At 44.8% G+C, this 18,729-nt stretch overlaps 1 protein-coding gene across 1 annotated transcript; it reads right to left on the bottom strand.

Annotated features, from left to right (window-relative positions):
• Nucleotides 1-3,256: 3,256 nt before the first annotated feature.
• Nucleotides 3,257-10,620, bottom strand: LOC119088010 (spermatogenesis-associated protein 31E1-like). Its single transcript, XM_037205735.1, has 3 exons — nucleotides 10,056-10,620; nucleotides 7,409-7,460; nucleotides 3,257-6,863 (listed from the first exon to the last, which is right to left on the bottom strand). The coding sequence occupies exon 3, from the start codon at nucleotides 6,411-6,413 to the stop codon at nucleotides 3,342-3,344; it is 3,072 nt and encodes a 1,023-aa protein (XP_037061630.1). The 5' UTR covers nucleotides 6,414-6,863; nucleotides 7,409-7,460; nucleotides 10,056-10,620; the 3' UTR covers nucleotides 3,257-3,341.
• Between the last annotated feature and the right edge of the window lie 8,109 nt (nucleotides 10,621-18,729).

Raw genomic sequence — 18,729 nt, 5'->3', positions numbered from 1 at the left:
GCACCTCTGGGATGAAGCTAACTTGATCATAATGACTTTTTTTGATGAGTTCTTGAATTCTGCTTGTATTTTATTGGGAAATTTTGTGTTGATGTTCATTGATTTATAATTTTCCTTTCTCTCTCTCTCTCTCTCTCTCTCTCTCTCTTTCTCTCTCTCTCATTGTTTTTTTCGGTCTGGTTTTGGTATCAGGGCAATACTAGCTTTGTAAAAGAAATTGGAGGATTTCCTCCCTTTTCTAATTTGTGGAATAGTTTGAGGGTCACTGATGGTAGTTCTTCACTGAGCCAACCTGGTCTTGGGATTTAAAAAAAATTTTTTTTTAAAGATTTATTTATTTTATTTATATGGTGTTCCATCTGCCTATACACCTGCATGTCAGAAGAGGGCATCAGATCCCATTATAGATGGTTATGAGCCACCATGTGGTTGCTGGGAATTGAACACAAGTCCTCTGGAAGAGCTGCCAATGCTCTTAACTGCTGAGCCATCTCTCCAGTCAGGGATTTTTTTTAGTTGATTTTAAATTATGTGTCACACACATTTTCACAGGGGGTGGGGGAGAGAGAGATATTAATGTAATAAAACATTTAAAAGAAAGAAATAAAAAAGAGGTCCAGCCAGATGGTTTTACAGGTAAAACTGCTTGATGATGACCTGAGTTCAATCTCCAGGTCTTATGACAGAAGGTAACAGCTGACATCTGAAGTGGCCCTCTGGCCTCCACTCATACCCACACACATCACACACTTCTATTTTGCTGGGTGTTACGACTCTATTTAAATTACTTACCATCAAAAAAAATTACTTACCATCTTACTTAACTTTGGTAGGTTGTATGTATCTAGAAATCCATCTAAATCTTTTAGATTTACTCTTTGGTGGAATACATATTTTTAAAGTGTGTTCTTATGATTCTTAGAGTCTTCCAAGTGTCTGTTGTATGTTTCCCCTTTCATCTCTAAGTTTGTTAACTTGGATGTTTCCCCTCTCTTTCTTTTGGTTAGTTTGGGTTAGGACTTGACCATATTAATTCATTCAAAGAACCAAGTCTTCGGTTTGTTGACATTTTGTGTTATTTAAATTTCTACTTCATTAATTTCATCCCTGATTTTAATTATCTCTTCCCTCATCATTTTTTTGGCTGTTGCTTATTCTTACTTTTCTAGGACCTTCAGATTCATCATTGGATTATTTATTTGAGCTCTTTCAGACTCTGACTTAGGTCCACAGTGCTATAAACACTCCCGAGACTGCTTGTCATTTGTTGTGTTCCACAGATGCCGATATGTCATATTTTCATTTTTTCTTTAATTCTCAGAATTAAAAAATTATTGCTTTCTCCTCATAAATCTTACTTTAGTAGTATGTTGTTTAGTGTCCATGGATTTGTGTATTTTCTTTAATGCATGGAGGTCAGATAGAATGCAAGATGTGATTTCAGTTACCTATATTGATTGAGACTTGCTTTTTTTTTTTTTTAATTTGGTGTATTTTGGAGAAAGTCCCATGGACTTTTGAGAAGAACATGTATTCTTTTATGTTTGGTGGAATATTCTGTTAGGTCTATTTGATTTATGATGTCATTTAACTTCCATTATTTTTTATGGATTGTGGATTTGGGCATTATCCACAAGAAATATAGCATCAGTAATTGTTGTATGATATTTTGTCTGTGTCCTGACAAATAAAACTTGCCTGGAGATTAGAGGGAGGAGCTAGCCACTAGTTACCCATAAAGGCCAGACAGTGGTGGCACACACCTTTAATCCCAGCACCTGGGAAGAAACAGGAAGATCAGGAGTTCAAGGCCACCCTGGGCTACACAGAATTGAACTGGTCTAAAAGAGAAACAGAGCCAGGCAGTGGTGGCACACACCTTTGATCCCAGCACATGGGAGGCTCACAACTTCAACCCTAGCACTAGGGAGGTGGAGACAGGATCTTGTCACCCATTCAGTCTGAGGATTCGTAGAGACAGGGCCCCCATTTGGTCTGAGATTTTGTAGAGGTAAGAAGTCTCTGGTGGCTGCTGTTCTACTTCTCTGATCTTTCAGCTTCCACCCTTGATATCTGACTCTGGGTTTTTATTGAATAAGACTAAATAGATTCTGGTATCAAGTAATTCATCTAAAAATTTATTTAGGCATCCTGTATAGATAGCATCAGTGCACTATCACGAGGAATGCATATTCAGATGTTAGCACAGTGGCAAAGTGGATTAGCATAGGAAGGTATTGTGTCTCCAGTAGAAAAACAGGCCATTCAACCATTTGACCAGTTTTAGATGTCACTTAAAACTGCACAAGATCAGGATATATTCTTTCATTAGAGGTGAATACCATTTATTGGTTATACTATTTAATTTTGGGAAAGATGGAGAGAATCATACTACCTAGGATGAACATTCTGGAGCTTTAGCCCAAGTAGAGAACCCCACTTGGAAGCCATGATGACTGAGGGTCTCAGGGTTCTGGGTCTGGCCCAGGTGATGGCATGGGCAGGATGGATACAGGTCTCCAGGGAGGGGACTGAGTGACCCCAATGAAATGTTTGCGGCTTCTCTGCAGGCACTTCCTGAGTTACTAGGCAGGCCTGTGTGACACAGCCCTCAGGAGCCACCCGATTCACACACTGCAAGTTCTATTGTGGCCCCTGCTCTGGTCAGAAAGGAAGACAGACTGTGAACAGTGTCACTGCCCTGTCACCCAGGCTGAGGTAAGAGGAGCTCAGCCCCTCCTCAGCCTGCATCAAGGTGAGTAGGGGCTCCTGGGGTAGGTGTCCTCTGTGCCTGTCCTGTCGAGACTGTCCCACCTTTGAACTGAGGGTTGGAACAGTTTGTGACATGAGAAGGTCCTTGGCTCTCTTTGTCTCTGCACACCAACCTGCACAGTGACACAAACATCAAGGTGGAGCAAAGTTAGGAAAAGACAACGAGCCACAGACATGGCTGGGGTCTTCACAGGGTTGGCTCATCCTGAAAGATCCCTAGATTCTGTTGTCTCTGTAATGATGGTATGATAAGTGCACAGTGATGGAACTGGGTGAGGATGACACCTCAAAGTGACCTTGCCTTCCCCGCATGCCCCACCCCTTCCAGAGACTGCACTGAGGCAGAAGGAATGCTGACCCTCCCCTCCCCGTCCCTGCAAGACAGAAACCACTGCACTGAAAAGCACAGCATGAACGAGGAAGCGGCTCCTATCTGGGATGGAGCCATTAGCAACAGAGGATGCGCTCCTGTAGGAAGATTTCCTTTGCAGGAAAAATCCAACGTTTATTACCAGGAAAGCATGGGGGGAAACAATGGCTGGGGGATGAGACAGCTTTTGGAAGACTTACTAGTGAGCAAAGGTCAAGGTGTCCTGAGACACCTGCACCTTGGCCTGTGCTGATAAAGTCCATTTGGGGTGACCAGCTCTCTGGGCAGCAGCATATGACTGCTCCTTGTCTCCAGTTCTTCTGTACATGACCCAATGATCATTCTCCTTGAGGCTGTTGAGATGGCCATAGCCTATTACTTTTTTCGTACTTTGATGTGGGTCACAGGCTCTACGAACAACGCCCGACTGTTGTTTGTTTCCAATTTCTCTGTATACGAATGGGTGGTTGTGCCCCTTGGGGTTGCTGTGTGGACCGTAGCCCATTCCACTCTTCACTCTAATTTGATCGGTGTCACAGGCTGTTTTGCTAGCTGTGCCTGACTGCTGCTTGTCTCCAGTTCTCCTGTACAGGAGTGGATGGCTCTTCCCCTTGAGGGTGGGGAGTTGGTTGAAGTCCATTCCTGTCTTCACTCTGTTCTGATGTTGATCACAGGCTTTCTGGGCATCAACACTCAACTGCTGTTTGTCTCCAATTCCGCTGTATCTGAGTGGATGGTTGTGTCCTTTGGAACTGGTGTGGGGACCAAAGCTCATTTTCCCCACTGTTCTGCTTTTCTTTGTGTCATAGAGACCCTCAGAAAAGCAGGAAGAGGCACCCAGTTGGGATGTCAGTGATTCTAGTTTACACCATTGTACCTTTGATGGTTCCTCTATATCAAGGCCCAGCCTGTCGATCAAGACCTGTGTCACAGCATTCATGAGAGATTGCACTCTGGCTGTCATATTGTAGATGAGCTTCTCTTTTGTGATTACCTCCCTAGTCTGTATAGTAGTTGGTGGGGTGCTTTCATTCCTCAGACAATCCCCCTGCTTCTTGTCTTTGGTGCTGAGGTTGAGGTATTGTAGAATATTCCTTACCATTTTCTTGAGAAAGCTTCCTGTAGGAGCCTGCTTGTTTTCTGGCTTATCAGGGGAGGGTTGACTCTCAGTAATGACTGTATCCTGGGGTTGGGTAGAGCTATTGAGGTCCCAGGCTTGGGAGAGCCCCATTCTCCCAAGATTTTCTCCCTGGCTTTTGGCTCTGGATCTCATACAATCCTTCTTCTCTTCACTGGGAGGAAATATTTTGTGATTACTTGCTTGAATCTTATCCTTGGGGACACTGAGCTTCTGGGTCTTTTGGGTTTGGTCTCTCCTCTTGAATACATCACCTAGGCCCTGAGAAGTCTTGGGATTTTTGGATCTGTTCTGGAATCTGGGAACAGAGTGCTGTGTAGGCAAACTGACTGTCGTGGGGCACACAGTACTTTGATTGTCTGGAAGGAGCCTAGCAGGCCATGACGGTAGCTGCTTATTTGATTTAAAGCCAACCTCTCTAAGCACCTGTGGTTTTAGAGCCGGGCCACTTGAGCGCTGTGGACATGTTTGGAAATGGCCTGGGTTTCTATTGGCCTCTACAGATTCAAAGTCTCTGAGATTGTTATTGATATTTTGGCCATTGGGAATCTTGCTGGCCCCAAGGATCACTTTCCATGGAGAAGGTGTCTCTCTTATCACCTCCACTATTCTGTTGGTCTGTTTGGCCACTGAAGATGGGGTCCTTACTTCAGGATCCACCATTGTACCACACCAATAGGGATGTATTGAGGCCACATTCTCAAACCTCTTCCATGGTTCATATCTGACAATTCTTGGGCTGGTCCTTGGTTGCAGGCTGCCTTTTCCAATCCCTTGGACAATCCTGCTCTTCTGGGTTCTTGCCAGGAAACAGTAATCTTTGGCTCGAGTGCTTAGGTTGCTCTGCCATGTATCTGGATGGGCCTTGGCGGGCCCATGGCTGGCAGCTGCTGGAGTGGCTCTTTGCATCTTCTGAACCTCTGAAGGTGAGTGTGCAAACAGAGGACTCTGCAGCCTGGACGCTGACACAGTTTCTACCCTTGTCCCTCCTGGATCTTGGTGATGCAATTTTTCCAGGATTGTGGCAGCCTTGGGACAGTACTCTGACTTAGAAACAGAGAAGGGTGAGGTGGGATACACAGGCTGGGGACGGAATGAGGCTGGAACCCCTGGTTGGGTGAGATCACTTGACAAAAGAGTCTGTAGATAAGATTTCCATCTGCGTTTCACAGGAAGCTGTTTGATGCTTGAGTCCAGCTTCCTTTGGGTTTTTGGGTCAAGGAAGGAAAGGTCCTGGGTGGTGTTCACATAAGACAGCTGCTCTGTCCTCAGTTCAGGGTTTCTGGGTTCCAGACCCTGCCCAGGGGTGCTGCTTGAAGTGCAAGGCAAGACTTTGGCCCTAAAACTGGGGCCCTCCTTGTTGGGGTCATGTATTTTACATTTTGCTGGGTCCTTCTTTAAGGGCATCCCTGAGGGCGTAGACTCCATCATCTGACTCAACTTGCAGCTTTTGTAGTAGAGGATGGAGGGCTGGGCAGGCTGGGGGAGTTCAGGCTTGTCCTTAGACTGGCGATGACTGTTTGCTGGGAAGCGTCCCTGCAGCTGCGTCAGTTCCTGGGATGGGAGGAACCTGAAGGGGGGGCCTTGTGTTCTCACCTCCGTCATCCTGTATTCCCTCTGTGGCTCCTCATGGTGCTGGAGGAACTGACAATGCTCAGGAGGGATGGAGGCCGACCTGATAGCTTCAGCGGGTGGGATGTCCCTGGGCAAGTTGTGAGTGGGCCGGCTAATGGCTGCTTGATGACTTTGGACATTAGCGCCTATGGTGTCTTTCCACTCCAGATCCTGCTGCCAGGGATGGTTTTCAGTCAGGAGGGATGCCAATACCTTCATCCCAGTGTTACAACATGTTGTTCCACAGGCCCTGCTCTTGGACGAAGAAGACATTAGGTTTGGTATAGAGCTTGGGAGGCTGTTGAATGTCTGGACCTCTGTCACACCCACCATGTTTTGTGTCACAAGTTGGTGGGACAATGGCTGGGACTGAGAAATCTGTGGAGGTCCTTGGCCCAGAGGTAGATCTGGGGAAGGGCCATGTGTATTACAGAATGGTGAGGTTTGGTTTGCTACAGAGGAAGGTCTCCTGGAGACCCAGGCAGTAGCTACCACTGACTCAGAGAGCACAGAGGACATGCCCCAGAAAGTTCGGCTAAATTTCCTCTGTATAAGATCCTCTAAGACCTTGAGGTAAGACAGCAGCTGAGAGATGGGAAGCTGATCCTGTTTCTTATTAGAGTTCCAAAAGGCGTGTGGTGTGGAGTCCAGTAAAGGAGGGTTGATGGGGCTGCAGAAGACAGAGGAAAACCATTAGTCCCAGGCAGAGGGTGAAGAGGCCCATCAGTCTGTCAGCATGTGGTGCCTGTGTTCCACAGCCCCTTCACTGCCTCCGTACCCCTATTGTCAGTCTGACAGGGCTGTATTTCAGTCCTACCCTGCATAATATCTTCTGTATGAAAAGCCCCAAACCCTGAGCTCACATCCTGAATTGGTATAAATAATTTCACAAGAGGTAGATTTCTTACATTTCCACAGGTTGTGATGGATTCTGGTTCTCTTCCACACTCTTTCTGTCATCGCTATAACCTGGAAATAGTTATGTAGGATAAGGAAGAGCACTGAGATCTCACAGGAGAGTGAGGCACCTCTCTTGAAGACCACCCATGCGAGGACTCTGATGCCAACCGCCAGAGTCCAAGCACACGGGACACTGAAAATGAGCAGGTGGCATGGAGGGACCAGATCTCTCCATTTACACTCTCCTCGCTCCTCCCTCAACCCCTGTCATCCCCATCCAACACCGTGAGGGACACTGGACCAGTCATCTGAAAGAGGGGTGGGCCAGAGAGAACTGCAGCTACCTGTTGTCAGGTGGACCTGGGAGTCCCCCATACACAGGCACAGCATCACTCCCCGGCCTTGAACCGCACCCCCATGGGCAGCACCCACCCCAGGCCAAGCACAGCTTCCTTCTATCCAGGACCTGGGGAGTTCCCCTGATTCTGATTTCCTTCCCAGCAGCCTCCTCTTCTTTCTCGGTGTTCCACATCCTGTATCCTCAGAAACATGGCTCTCATCACTGAGGGGCAGGGCAGATGGAATTGCCTCTCTAGAGGAAAGCAGAAACCTACCTTTTACAGAAGCATTTTTCTTCCTGGTCTTGCTCTGCCTCCTCCTCCTCACCTGACAGTGAGAAAGGACAAAAGTCAGCTGGGCCCATTCTTCCTCTAATTGACAAGCTGCCTGCCCCCTGTGCTCATTAATAACGTGAAATCCACATTTCCCAGGAAGCTTTCTCTCATCATCCCTTGACTGTAGCAGGAATCTTAAAAGTTCTTATTAATAAAATCAAACCCGAGGCCAGTTATTGGGGTCAATGCTGGTAGATCAGAGAGACAGAACAAGTCACAGTTATCTCACCTTGCCAATTCCTCAGCTGGTCCTGAGGAAACAGGACCATATAGAATGGGTCTCAGCTGAACTGCTGCTCAAAAGCCTGAAAGCTTAACCAGCCAAATGCTTAACCAGCCACATGCTTCTAGTTTCTGGTCCTCACGCCTTATATACCTTTCTGCTTTCTACCATCACTCCCTAGGATTAAAGGCTCGCTTTCTGAGATTAAAGGCATGAGTCACCATGCCTGGCTGTTTCCAATGTGGCCTTGAACTCACAGAGATCCCAGATGGATTTCTGCCTCTGGAATGCTAGGATTAAAGGCGTGTGCTATCACTGCCCTACTAGTGGTTTTTCTGTTCTCTGACCCCAGATAAGTTTATTAAGGTACACAGTATTTTGGGGAACACAATACCACCACATTTCCTCTCTTTTTGTCTAAAATTAAACAAAGCTTATAACTAATACAAGAAAAACTATCCAATAAATATATACAATATATACAGCCAAAAATTACATTAATGATGTCTAGTCCATTAACATTTGATAGATTCAGATAAAAACTCCATTATATATATTAACAATGTCCAGTCCAGTAATATCTGATAAACTCAGACCAAAAAATTTTCATTACTTATCTTATTTAAAACAAGTAGTTCCTCTTTAAAAGTAGATACCATAATCTCCTTTTTTATCTTACTATATCCATATTCTCTCTTTTTGCTCTTCATAATAGATTCAGTAGTCTACCTTTTATCATTTTTATATCTTCCCCTTTTTCTTCAGTGTAGATTCAATGATCTACCTATTTGTCCTATTATTTCTTTATCTTTTTTCTCAGAGTAGATTCAATGATCTATCTCATATCTTATTCTCTTTTTCTTTTTGCTTTCTAGAGGTGAAGATATCTTTAGGGAATCTTGAAAAGAAAATTTTTGGGTTAATTGTCAAGTCCTGTATCATTTGTCCAGTCTCTGCATAAAAGGAAAGTTCAGGGCTTGTTTCAAGTCCTTGTTCAAGTAGTCTTTCAGGCTGGATCATTTCAGCTAGCCATCTCAAAATTGTCCTAAGCAGTTCGTAGTCCAAAGCAGATCTTTCTGTAGTGTTAATCAGTTTAATGGCTTTATCATAGTCCTTTTGAAGATTTCAAAGTTGCTGTTAGGTGTGGTCATGGTTCCATGCAGACTTTTTTTTTTGTGCCTCTGTGGTTTGGAGCAATCACAGTCTGATAAATGTCTGTCTCTCGGAACCATGAATATTCTTCCCTAGAACAGAAAATCTTCACAACAATTTCTCTCCACCATTTGTCTTGTCAAATTTTTCCAAACTGACCTTTGCCGATGCTTTCTTGTAACACGATGGTCCTGGCAATTTTTCTCTGAACCAGCAGCAGTAAACCCTTCGTCCCAGGTAGCAGCATCACTGCAGTTACCAACACAATGAGAAGGAGCTGTCAACATGGAGCAGTAGCCACTGCTTCCATGGTCCCACCACTGTTTGTGGCTCAGTCCAGGCCAAAGCTTCTCCCAAGTCTCCTAGGCCGGCCTCAAACTTGGGATCCTCCTGCCTCTGCCTCCTTCAGTAAATCCTACCGGTGTGTGCCACCACAACCGGCTGAGTGTAGCTCGGGCCTGAGCTGGGGCTCACAAGGCTACAGGCAAACAGCTTTTGCATGAATTCATACCACAAATGTTGGGCGCCAGATGTAGCAGGAATCTTCAAAGTTCTCACCAGTTCCTCAGCTGGTCCTGTTTCCTTAGACTGGAAGCCTCTGAGTCCTCAACCGGAATAAATCCCAGCTGAACTGCTGCTCAAAAGCCTGAAAGCTTAACCAGCCAAATGCTTGACCAGCCACATGCTTAACCAGCCGAATGCTTAACCAGCCACATGCTTCTAGTTTCTGGTCCTCACACCTTATATACCTTTCTGCTTTCTACCATCACTCCCTAGGATTAAAGGCTCGCTTTCTGGGATTAAAGGCGTGAGTCACCTGGCTGTGGCCCTTGGTCTCATCCCCACCCCCCATATCATGTCAACATACACAAAAGCTTGTATCTGAGCAGAGGACAGATGACCCCTTTCTCAGAGCCTGTCCTGTCCCAGACAGAGCTCCCCACCATCTCAGAAATGGAGCCCAGGGAGCCACCGTCTGCTTTAGTGGCCTCTCTTAGTAGCCACAGTGCACAGATGGTCTGAGAGCTTCAGGCACACACCTCAAGGCCTCTTTCCCCTCTGCCCTACTGTCCAGTCCCTGCAGATGAGGTGCTGTTCTTTCTGGAGATTTCCTCTCACCTGTCTCTCTACTTGAGTAGGAAATGTGAACCTAACAGGAGTGAACAACAGACTGAACACACTCCATTGTGTTTCAGCCAAGGCTCTCCTCACCTTTGGGGTGTTCTTTCCACTCTCAGGTGGTGGTGACACTGGGTATATCTTCAGGAAGGGGATCAGTAGGAAGAAGAGCCCTACTCCACACATAACACCAAAGATCACGTCCATCTCTATGAAAATGGAGCTGAGAATCATCCAGGAGTCACTAAGGCTTTTCAGCTGAAGGACAGAACTCTCCATCTTCTGAATCTCACTGAGGCTCTCAAGCAACTGAGTCCAGGGAGCACAGTATGAGGCTTGTCAGGAGGGCTCAGGCTCACATCACACAGCTGTGGCCTCCTCATCACAAAGGGCTGCTGGCAGGAGGGAGGGAGCCACAGCCCCTCCCCAGCATGCAGCCCAGCAGACCCTCCCAACTCCTGGGTTCCCTGCTCCCTCCTTCCAAGTCCTCCTGCTGAAGAAGTCAGATAGACCTTCCTTCCCTCTTGCTTTGTTCCTTCCCCCTGAGCCCCAGAATCTCTCTGCCTCCTGGACGATGTCTGCTTGAGTCCATCAAGTTCATGGTTTTTGACACATTGGGCTTCTCTGTGGAATTTGGCTGTGTCTCAGGGATTGTCACTCTCCAGGTGTCTTCTGTCTGTAGAGCCATGTTTGCTAATAAAGTGATCATGCCTTTCTTCAACTCAGACATGGACATTTCACTTGTTTCATAGTTATTTAGCAGTGTCAATTTTCAATGAAATCCAAAATAATATAATTCTACTGCCTTCTTCTACAGAATGCTAAGGAAAAATGAAATTCAAAACTTTGTCATAAGAATGCATGTGGTTAATTATGAATTAAACCTTCAATGATAATTTGAGTTGCCACGGACTGGCCCATCGGGGGTACCATGACCGCAGGGGGACCAGAGCTTGGGTAGTCAGGAAGGCAAGGATTCGGCGACTGACAGACAGACAGACAACACACTCAGAAGTGGTTTGAATCTGCTGCAATTTTACTTCTGCAAATCAGCAGTTTATATATAGAAAAGAAAACTATCAAGTCATACAAGGAACAACAAGAGCTTGGCAATAATTCAATTACATCATCTTTAAGAACAGTAAGCATATAATTATTAATTGGCGCTAGACATATCCCTTCACTCACAAGAACTTTATGACCCAAAGAGCAGTCTGTGTTTTTTAAACTTAGTACAGTTCCTAGACTTGTGTAGGCTTCTTGCAGCTGTGTCCTTCATCTTTATCTCAGCTGCTCACTAGTTTATTATTCATTTTTACTTTTCTGGTTCTCATGACCCATTTAGCCAATTTGGATGCTGCAGATCCTCCCTAAGTCTTTCTTCAGTTCTTTACCATATATCTCTTCTAATATAAAACCTTTTTACCTGCTGGAATATGGACTCTTGTACTTTTACACCTGTAAGGGGAAGGGGTTCTGCTGTAGTCCTTAAATTTTCCATGCTGAACTTCCTCAACAGAGGGGCCCACCATCTGCCTCCTATGAGATAATGTTTTCTGCCATAAATCACTTTAGTTGGGATTCCTAAAGGATTCCTAGTGGGTGAGTGTTCATTCCCTAGAAGTGCCTGAACTATTATACTTTCTATTATCTAGAGGCTTGAGGTCTTTAAGGAATAGTTCATTCTGCTATATCTAAATAAGGTCCATGTCCAGCTTCCCCTTTCCTCCATAGTTCACAACCCAAGCATTCATTAATTTTGACTGTGTTTTACAAATTAATTAGAACATTATCAGAAAAGCAGTTATACAGAACCCATAGCCCAGGGAACTCATGATCTGTGAAGCACATCTCCTTCAAGAAGGAGGCATAACACGGGCACTCTGCCAGGGACCTCCAGGGAGCTTAGTCCCGTGGGACACGTATCTCCCGTCCGCTATTATTGACATAATTGTTCATGTCACACGGACGACACTGGAGTTGGTGTGGCATTGAGTGCTTAGTAGTATTTTACTGCTTTTTTTTTTTTTTTTTTTTTTTAAACAGGGTTTAAATGTGTCCCTGGCTGTCCTGGAAACTCGCTCTGTAGACTAGACTGGCCTTGAACTCAGAGACCCATGTGCCTTTGCCTTCCAAATGCTAGGATTAAAGGTTGTGCCACCACTGCCTGGCTTGCTTCTTTTCTTTACGTGTTACATTTTTAAATAAGCAAACTAATAAAACTCATTTAGGTGTATGTTTTTTGTACCTAATTGTCTTGCTGTGGTAAGTAGTGCCACAGTCAGCATGGATGTGTGGGTATCTCCCTGGATGTAGGCAGCATCCTTTGAGTCCATGCTCAGGAATGGTAGACCTGGGCCTATGGAAGTTCTGTTTTTTAGGAACCTCTGTACCGATTTCCACCATACTGCTCCAGTTTAGACTCCCAATAGCACTTGCTGAGGGTCCCTTCCCCACATCCTTGCCAGAATGTCTCATTGGTTGTCTGATCGCAGTCATTGTGGCTTACGTGAGATGGAATCCAAAGTGGTCTTAACTTGAATTTACCTGAAGGATAAAGATGTTGAAGACTTTGTAAAATACTTATTGGCGGGGCCGGAGAGGTATAGCTCAGCGGTTGAGAGCACTGACTGCTCTTCCAGAAAACCTGGGTTTCAATTCCTGGCACCCACATGGCAGCTCATAACTGTAACTTCAGGTCCAACACCCTCACACAGAGATACCTGCAGGCAAAACACCAATAAAATAAAATAAAAAAAGTATTGGCCCCCGTGTATTGCTCTTTAAAAACTGTTCACTTCATTAGCCCTTTTATCGATTGATTGGTTTTTGATGTGTAGTAGTTGCAATTCTTTGTACATTCTACACGTTAAGGCCCTGCACTGGTGATGAGCTCTCATTCTCTAGGATCCTCATGCTGGCATCTTTTGCTGCAGAGAAGCTTTTTAATTCCATGTGATCTCATTTGTCAGTTTATGGGGCTCTCTCCTGTGCTATTGGAGTTCTTGGAATGATATTGAAAAAAAGAAATAAAGAGGAAAGGAAAGGACATGACTGCACCTAGATATGGTGGAGGAGAAGGTTTATTGTAGAGATATATAGGAGAGCATAGTCAGAGGCAGGGACATCTGGGGAGAGTCCAGAGTGGACATGACCAGGTTGAGGTGGGCCATGTGGGGAGATGGGGAGGGGAAGGAAGAAGGGAGGGAGGAGAACCTGGTGAGGTAGCCAGGAGGCCAAAGGTACAAGAGGGGGGAGTGATGAAAATATCTGAATTACGTAGAGAAGAGCCTCTGGGGGATGGAGAGTTCAGGGTAGAGAGCCAGTGTGGAGTGATCCATACCCTGGAACAGGTGGGAACTGAGGGGTGCTGGGAGAACCTGGGAGCCAGGTCTGCTTTGATATGTTAAATAGGCAGCTCAGCGTTTGTCCCTGGTTTGAAACCTCACACCTATGTAAGAAGTGTTTTCTCTTTCTCTTCCTCTAGCCACTCCAGCATTTCAAGGTTTAAATTCATGCCCCTCATCTGTTTCGAACTGGTTTTGTGCAGGGTGAGAGATATGGATCTATTTTGTTCTCCCGTAGGTGGGTGTCCTGTATTACCAGCACCGCCTAGTGTTAGGCTTTTCTGCAGACTATGGTTGTGATTCATGTGTCAAAAGCTAGGTTTCCAAACTGCGTGTGTTTTTTCCTGGGCTGTGTACTCTGTTCTGTGGTTTCACACTAGATTCTCAGTCAGTTCTTGCTGTCTTCATCACTATGGATCTGAGGTATAATTTTAGGCCAGGGATTGTTTAACTCCAGCCATGCTCTTTCGGCTTTGCTTGCTTTGGCTGTCCAAGTCCCTATACAAATTTTAGAATATTCTCTAGTTTCATGAGGTGTATTATTGGAAGTATATTGACCCTGTTATTACTTGTAGTGTAGCATTTTCACAATATTAAACCCAGTAGCATAGATGGTCTTTCACTTGTCTAGTGTGTTTCCTTAATTTCTTTTAAGGTTTTATGTTTTCTTCATAGAGGTCTTTCACTTCCTTGGTTAGGGTTTTTACTAGGAACCTAAATTTTCTTCAAGCTGTAGTGAACGGGCTAGCCTTGCTATTTTCATGCTCAGCGTGTTTGCTGTTGTGTGAGACGCTCCTGACATGTCTAAGATGACTTGTTCCTCTCCATCTTCACTGGCAGTGTTTGTCAGATCTGCACATTTTCAGGTGTAGTGTGTAGGTGCTTCTAAGTATAGACCCATGCAGTCTGCATACAGGGATACTTTGGATTCTTTCTTCCCTATTGGTAACCATTTAATTTCTTTTTGTTATTGCTCTAGCTAAGAGTTCAAGCTAGATAAGAGTGGATAAGAGACTAGAGAGCAGACACTCTTGTCCCATTGCAGGTTTTAGAGGATATACTTTCAGTTTTACCATGTTTAATATAATGTTAGCCTTAGGGCTGTCATACAAACTTTCATTACATTGAAGTATGTTCCTGCAAGTCATAATTTATTAGGACTTCTATCATTTAAAGCATGTTGAACTTCGTCAAATGCCCTTTGTGTGCCTATTCAGATGGTCATGGGATTTCTATCCACAGCGTAGTCATAGCAGGTGTTACAGTTTTTGGTTTGCTGTCATTGAACCTGGGACGAATGCAAGGCAGCGGTGAGGCAAGTGGATGTGTTTAAGTTGTTTGTATCTTCCTAATCTCCAAACAATATTTTATTTGTGTGTGTGTGTGTGTGTGTGTGTGTGTGTGTGTGTGTGTGTGTGTGCACATGTATGAAGGAGCCCACAGAGGCTAGAAGGGGTAATTGGAGCCCTTGGAGCTGGAGTTACAGGAGGTTGTAAAGCTGCTTTGTTGGTGCTAGAATCTGGGTGTCTGTCTCTCTCTCTCTCTCTCTCTCTCTCTCTCTCTCTCTCTCTCTCTCTGTTTTTGAGACAGGGTTTCACTGTGGGTCGCTGCATGCTCTCCCAAGGGCTGCCAGAGGAAGCCTCTCTGATGACAGCTGGACTAGGCACCGATCTATGAGTCCTAGAGGAACATCATTAGGAATCATTTCTTCCTTCCTTTCTTTCTTCTTTCATCCTTTTTTTTCTTTTTTTTGGTCAGTTGTGTTTGGTTCTGCCCTAGGTCTCTGGGCTATCCAACCTCTAGTTCCTAGCCATTCAGGTAGGGTTAGACATGGGCTCCCTCTTGTGCAGTGTACCTCAAATAGGACTGGTCATTGGTTGGCCACTTTCACAAGATCTGTGCCATTTTGCCCCAGCACATCTTGCAGGCAGGATGAAGTCACCTATTCTTTTATTTTTATTTTTTATTTTTACTATGCATGTTTTTATTATTGGCAACAACATATAATATGTTTTTATTGTGAATATTTTAATGGAAAAGGATATTAACATTTGTGTGATAGGATATTTTTGTTTTTTTTTCCTTTTTTTTTTGTTTTTTTTTTCAAGACAGGGTTTCTCTGTATAGTTTTGGTGTCTGTCCTGGATCTCGCTCTGTAGACCAGGCTGGCCTTGAACTCAGAGAGATCTGCCTGGCTCTGCCTTCAGAGTTCTGGGATTAAAGGCGTGTGCCACCACCGCCTGCTTGTGATAGGATTTTTAAAATTATTTATTTTACATACCAACCACAGTTTCCCCTCCCTCCTTTCCTCCCAGCCCCATACCCCCTCACTCCCCTATCCTCCTACCCCCACTTCCTAACTATCCTCCCCCCCCTTCCACTCCTTTTCTATCTCCATTCAGAAAGGGGCAGGCTCCATGGGCTTGAGCAAAGCATGGCACATAAAGATGAGGCAGGACCGAGCTCCTCCCCCTGCATCAAGGCTGGGCACGGTCATCCAGCATGGGGAACAGGTTCCCAGAAGCCAGCTAAGTGCCAGGGACAGGTCCTGATCTCATGCTAGGAGCCTTACAAAGGGACCAAGTTACACAACTGTCACACACATGCAAAGGGCCTATGTCAGTCTTATGGGGGCTCCCTAACTGTTGGTCCAGAGTTCATGAGCTCCCATAAGTCCAGGTCAGCCACCCCTGTGGGTTCCCGTCATGCCCCCCCCCCCCCCTCATAAAATACCTCATCCTTTTCTTCAGCAAGATTCCTGGAGCTCAGCCCAGTACTTGGCTGTGGATTTCTGCATCTGCTTCCATCAGTTACTGGATAGAGTATCTCTGATAATTAGGGTAGTCACCAATCTGATTACAATAGATAGCTAGTTCAGGCACTCTCCACTATTGCTAGGAGTCTTAACTGGGGTTATCCTTGTGGATTCCTGGGGGTTTCCCTGGTGCCAGGTTTCTCTCTAACCCCCAAGTGCCCCCACATCAAGATGTCTCTTTCGTTACTCCCCCGCTCTGTCCAGCCTCCAACCTGCCTCCAGCACCCAACCTGCTCCTTCAAGTTCCTATCCCTCAATCCTCCCTCCTGTGGGAGACAGTGGGAGTCCAGCTCTTACCTTTCCCACCTTTTCTAGAGTTCTTAGGAGGAGGACAGAGGGATAAGAATATATTAGATAGAAAGAAAGACCTAGCCTATGAGAAGAAAAACAGAAACACAGGATAGCTTTAGGAGGGCCTGGATCAATACCCAACTTCCCTGAAGGTTTATTCAAAAGTCTTTTTTATAACATGCCAAGAGGAGAGGCAAAAGACCTCCCCCTTGCAAGATCAAAGCACACTGTACAGCCAAGTGTAGACCCTTTCAAACACCTGGTAAACATGCCTGTGGCCAGATCATCTCCTTATGCAGCCCTGCTGGGTAAAGCAATCTCAGATTCTCTGACCCTGAGTAATTTGGGCCTCCACACCCTCCCCTACCTCCAATTCTCCTTCCCAGGGAAATCCATGCATCCCTCTCCTGGCCCTCCTTGTTATCTAGCCTCTCTGGGGCTGTGGACTATAGGTTGGCTATCCTATACTTTATCCTGATATCTACTTATGAGTGAGTACATACCATGTTTGTCTTTCTGTATCTGGGTTACCTTGCTCAGAAAGACTTTTTTTCTAGTTCCACCCATTTGCTTACAAATTTCATGAGATCTTTGTTTTTTACAGCTGAGTAATACTCCATTGTGTATATGTACCACATTTTCCTTATCCATTCTTTGGTTGAGGGGCATCTAGGTTGTTTCCAGGTTCTGGCTATTACAAATAATGCTGCTATGAACATAGTTGAACAAATGCCTGTGTTATCAAATGCCCCACAGGTATTTGCCCCGAGGGCTTTTTCTCCCAGAGTGGGGGTGGGGGAAGGTGCTCACAAGCAGCAGGATTCTAATCTGAGGGATACCAAATGAATCTATTCACACCATGCTCTTTCAATCCATTTAATTTACTATTCTGTGTAAGCTAATTCTAAACCTACAGCTTCTTTTCTCTCACACATTTCTCTGCTGTTCTCTTAGTTCTATCCTGAGTCTCTGAAGTGTCCAGGTCTTATACACATACAGTCAGCAATTCTCTGGCCAAAGCAAGGTCACAAGGCTGGAATTCTTTCAGGGTCATAAATGCAGATAAGAGTTTACACTAGGCAATGACTGTCAGGCCTTCTTTATGACTCATGGAGGGGGTGACTTGTAGAAGCCTCAGTGAACTCTTAAAGGGAATGGGGTCAGATGAGAAGGAGAGAGACCTTAAATCAATTAGGAAAATCTAAGAAGGAAAAAGGGAATTCGTGTGTAATACTGCATTCCTAAGTGTGCTTAAATAATAACCTGATTAGTAAACCAAGGTGAAAGTTAAAAGGAGTTAAGACTTTGTTAGTGTGAGGTTAGCTTGGGGCAGCACTTTCCTATCTGCAGGTGGGGTGAGTCCTGGGCACACTTGTTCCCTATCTATCTAATCTATCTAAAGGCTGTGAATCAACAAACTCAGACATGTTGTAATTCTATGTCCTTGCGTGTCTGAGAATGTCTCAAATGAGATACGTTTGCTTGGACACTTCACACTGACCAAATGCCTGCCAACAAAGATCATGGCAGGAAGGCAGATCTCTAAGTTTACACTGGAGAAAGGAACAAAGACCTGGTTGTGGGAAACAGGTTTTGACTGTGTGACTGTTTTCACACATAGCTGGGGGATGTTATCCAAATATCCCAAATGTATAGGGGAAATTGTGCCCAATAAATGATCAGCTCCACTGTTAGAAATTCTTGGGAAAGGAGCCAGATGGGAAGGCTACAATAGCACATAAGAAATTCACTGCAGGAAACAGCTAATACATTCAACAGCCGATACCACCAAAACTTCTTGAGTTTTGGCTTCAGCCTCCCCCAGAACCCCGGGCTCTAATGGGCCAGCCTTGTCAGTGCCAGCTGAGTTCCTGCTTCACATTTCTGTGGCTTGCAGCACCTTGTGGTATGACTGAGCATCCTCTGAGTGTATGCCCAAGATTGGTATAGTTGGGTCTTAAGGTAGATTGATTCCCAATTTTCTGAGAAACTGCCATTATTGATTTCCAAAGGGTTGTACAAGTTTGCTCTCCCACCAGCGGTGGAAGAGTGTTCCCCTTACTCCACATCCTCTCCAACATAAGCTGTCTTCAGTGTTTTTGATCTTAGTCATTCTGGGAGTCACCTATTCTTAATGTATTGGTTTTTATCTCATCTTTGGTGCCCATAAGGTTTGTCTTATGAAATTCATAAAATGATTATTATATATTTACTATTTTATATAGTTTTATAATAAATTCATCTACTAATATATGATATACATTATAACTTTATATGGATAATATACCTATAAAATTTTATATTATATTTTGAA

Source organism: Peromyscus leucopus, chromosome 5, assembly GCF_004664715.2.
Source record: "Peromyscus leucopus breed LL Stock chromosome 5, UCI_PerLeu_2.1, whole genome shotgun sequence".
Taxonomy (NCBI): domain Eukaryota; kingdom Metazoa; phylum Chordata; class Mammalia; order Rodentia; family Cricetidae; genus Peromyscus; species Peromyscus leucopus.
The sequence above is the reverse complement of the archived record's forward strand: the minus strand, read 5'-3'. Positions and strand labels throughout refer to the sequence as shown.